Here is a 3,378-nt window from a genome sequence, read left to right on the forward strand (position 1 = left end):
GAAAGCGGACGTTAAACGATGATGATGATGATGATGATGATGATGAAAGTTCTAATATGGTGCAATCTTTTATAGATAATAGCTAGTCACTATTTTACACTGCTCTCTCATTATAGTCAACAATGTCCACTGAAAGTGTCTTATTAAACAACTAATATCTGAAAGAAAGATACATAAAGTTAATGGCTTAAATTTTTTACAGTAGATCTTGCATCATAGAACTGACTGGGTGAGGTATATAAATAAAATTCCTCATAGCTACAATTATTTAAGCATTTTGGAATGAAAAACTATAAATTTTTTTATTCTTTGTTTTAGTGCATATGACTACTCAGTCCCTTCTAAAGGAAAATTGCTAGCCAAAACAGATCTCCAGATAGCTTTACCTGACGGCTGTTATGGAAGAGTGGGTAAGTTATAAACTAATTGTATTGACTTTGTTTCACTTGTAAAATATTACCTACTAGCAGAACCCATAAATATTTCACAGAATTAACAGTAAACTTATTGAGTTATTTCTGAAAACTCTATCCAAAAAACCTGAAAGCATAGCCTATGTTGTGTCTATCAAAAGATAGTCGCTTATCTGCTAATCAATGAAAAGTAAAGGAAATTGGAATACCATGATTACTTAATACACAGCACTCACTCTTTACCTTACTCTCTTTTTCTTTCTTTCTTTTTTTTTCATTCTGCGCCTTACCCTTCAACTAATCAGTGAAAGCGTTACAGACAGGCTAAGTAACGGAGAAAAAAAACTTAGTTCCAAAAAAAAAAAATTACACATTTTGCCCGCCACCACCTCTCTCCCTCATCTCTCCTCCCCTCCCCCTTCAACTGATCATGTGAAAGCGTTGCAGACAGGCTGAGTAATGGAGGAACAAGCAGAATTATAAGATGGAAGCAATTAAATGGTTATTTGAGCAAATGTCTAGATTCTAGATTTCCCCTCATTAGTGCAGCTCAACACAAATATTTTCAGACTGTTATGCTTGTTTTAAATTACATAAGCAAATAACTCCTTTGTATACTTGGACCTGTTTTTTAAAACTAGTTGTTCCATTTCTACTTCTTTGATTATTTCCTGGTAGTAGGAATCACATTGAGCTGTTATAATGAAATCGTTGACCAAGTTCTATTGAAACCAATTTTTAGATTGAAAATTAAAAATTGAAAATTTTGTTTTTAACTGTTGCTGGTGGTAATGGCTCAGTCATAGAATAATATGAATGTTTTTATTGATCACTCACCCAGATCAGAAGAGCTGGGGCTAGTTATTATCTACCTTGCTCTGCAACATAGCAAAATAAATATTAAGTTATGACAAGATAATGTGATCAGTATGAGGTGGCTTATTTTTATGTCAGTTTTGACCTAGTGAGTATTTTACCTGATGAACTGTATTTTTATTTTGTAGCTCCTCGTTCAGGACTGGCTTTGAAGCATTTCATTGATGTTGGAGGTAAGTGTTTCTTCTGTATTACCATCTTGATATCAAATCAAAGTTGGTACTTGGTTACACACATTGTATTGACCACAGTCTGCTGGCCATGTAAGCAAAATTGGGTTATCATCATCATCATCATCGTCGTTTAACGTCTGCTTTCCATGCTAGCATGGCTTGGACGATTTAACTCAGGACTGGTGAAACCAGATGGCTACACCAGGCTCCAATCTGATTTGGCAGAGTTTCTACAGCTGGATGCCCTTCTTAATGCCAACCACTCCGAGAGTGTAGTAGGTGCTTTTACGTGCCACCTGCACGAAGGCCAGTCAGGCGGTACTGGCAACGGCCACGCTCAAAATGGTGTATTTTACGTGCCACTTGCACATGAGCCAGTTCGACGGCACTGGCAATGATCTCACTCGAATGTCTTTACACGTGCCATCTGGCACAAGTGCCAGGAAGGCTATGCTGGGCACAGGTGCCATTGACGGTTTCGCTTTCGCTTGCCCCAATAAGTCTTCGCAAGCCGAGTTTCGTTTCCAATGAAGGAGACAACGTTGACTGATAGCATAATATGATTTTCTTGTATGGAAGTCCATATTTACATTTGTGTGATGAAAAGAGGTGGGAGTATGCATTTCTGAAGTTAATCAAACATCATGTTGGTGCTTCAAAAAAGAATTACAGCTGTCTTTGTTTCTCCTTTCAGCTGGAGTTATTGATCAAGATTACAGAGGAAACGTTGGTGTTCTTCTTTTCAATTTTTCTGAGACTGATTTCAAAGGTAGGTTGTATTTCTTTTTTCCATGTGATGACTGAAGTAATGACAATAAAGAAAAATCATTTTATTATTTACTTTTCTTTATTTCCCAATATAACTAATCTTTCTGAAACTATTGAACTGGAGTTTTGTTTATTGGAACATTGAGCAGTGCCTGGTGGTCGTCAGTAGACCCTCCTGCTCTGGGAAGTGGAGGATCCCAGTATGCTTCACAACCACATGGTTTCAGGTTCAGTCCTAATATGTTGTACCTTGGACATGTATCTGCTATTATAACCCTGGGTTGACTGAGGTGTTAGTGGATTTGCTAGACAAACTGAAAGAGACTCATTGTGTGTCTTTGTGTCTATTCTTGACATTGCAAGGTAGTTGTATATGAGTTTTACTGTCATGCAAGCTGTGTCACGCATTTTCAATCTTCTTTGAAGACATGCCTGATCATGGGGGAAATACTACCTTGTATAAAAATGTGAGGGTTGGTGACAGGTCGGCTATCCAGCTGTTGAAACACTCCTCCAATAAGCTCCATCTGACCCTTGCAAGCTTGGAAAAGTAAACACTAAGATGATGGTATTTCTATAAAAAAAAGAAAAAAAGGTTGTGTATTTACGGTTTGTGTCAGTACTGGACTACCGGTGTCGTCACAGTTTCAGCATCCATGTGCAGTTGATTTTATATGGACCGAATACATTTTATCGTGTCACCAGCATAAGAAAGGTTGTCTGCTAGGACTGAAATAAGCCCAGCATATTGTAGTGCAAAGTGATGTATGCATGAGCTGAGAGAGAGAAAAATTATACAACTATATTCAGATTCACTGAGTATAAGAGGAATCAGATGTATGAGATGACATGAAATATGTAGTGAAACTACCTATCGCCATTACATACAATCTTCTCATTTAAATATAAACAAACGCGGGCGTAGCGGAGAACCCATCTCCTTGTCATCACGTGACTGATTAATATTTGAAGCGGCAACTTCTTCGAACCGTTCCCGCCAGAACGCAAACTGACCAATCACGACCCCTAATAAGGTCACGTGATAGAGTATTTTTCTGAAGCCTTCGGGAGCCGATAGTTTGTTGTAAATAGCTTTAACTCGGCGGCCAAATTTGTCTCGGTTCAGTTTCTCTTTGAGATCTGTTCCG

The 3,378-nt window shown here is 38.0% G+C and overlaps 1 protein-coding gene across 3 annotated transcripts in view; it reads left to right on the plus strand.

Annotated features, from left to right (window-relative positions):
• Window positions 1-3,378, plus strand: part of LOC106868651 (deoxyuridine 5'-triphosphate nucleotidohydrolase) — a 15,372-nt gene that overhangs the window by 9,460 nt on the left and 2,534 nt on the right. For all 3 annotated transcript variants that reach the window (XM_014914017.2, XM_014914016.2, XM_052974562.1), the window contains 3 exons: window positions 319-410; window positions 1,418-1,462; window positions 2,157-2,231. In XM_014914017.2, the coding sequence (XP_014769503.1) occupies window positions 319-410; window positions 1,418-1,462; window positions 2,157-2,231 (212 nt within the window). The remainder of the gene's footprint in view (window positions 1-318; window positions 411-1,417; window positions 1,463-2,156; window positions 2,232-3,378) is intronic.

This window comes from Octopus bimaculoides, chromosome 18 (assembly GCF_001194135.2).
Source record: "Octopus bimaculoides isolate UCB-OBI-ISO-001 chromosome 18, ASM119413v2, whole genome shotgun sequence".
NCBI classification, from domain to species: domain Eukaryota; kingdom Metazoa; phylum Mollusca; class Cephalopoda; order Octopoda; family Octopodidae; genus Octopus; species Octopus bimaculoides.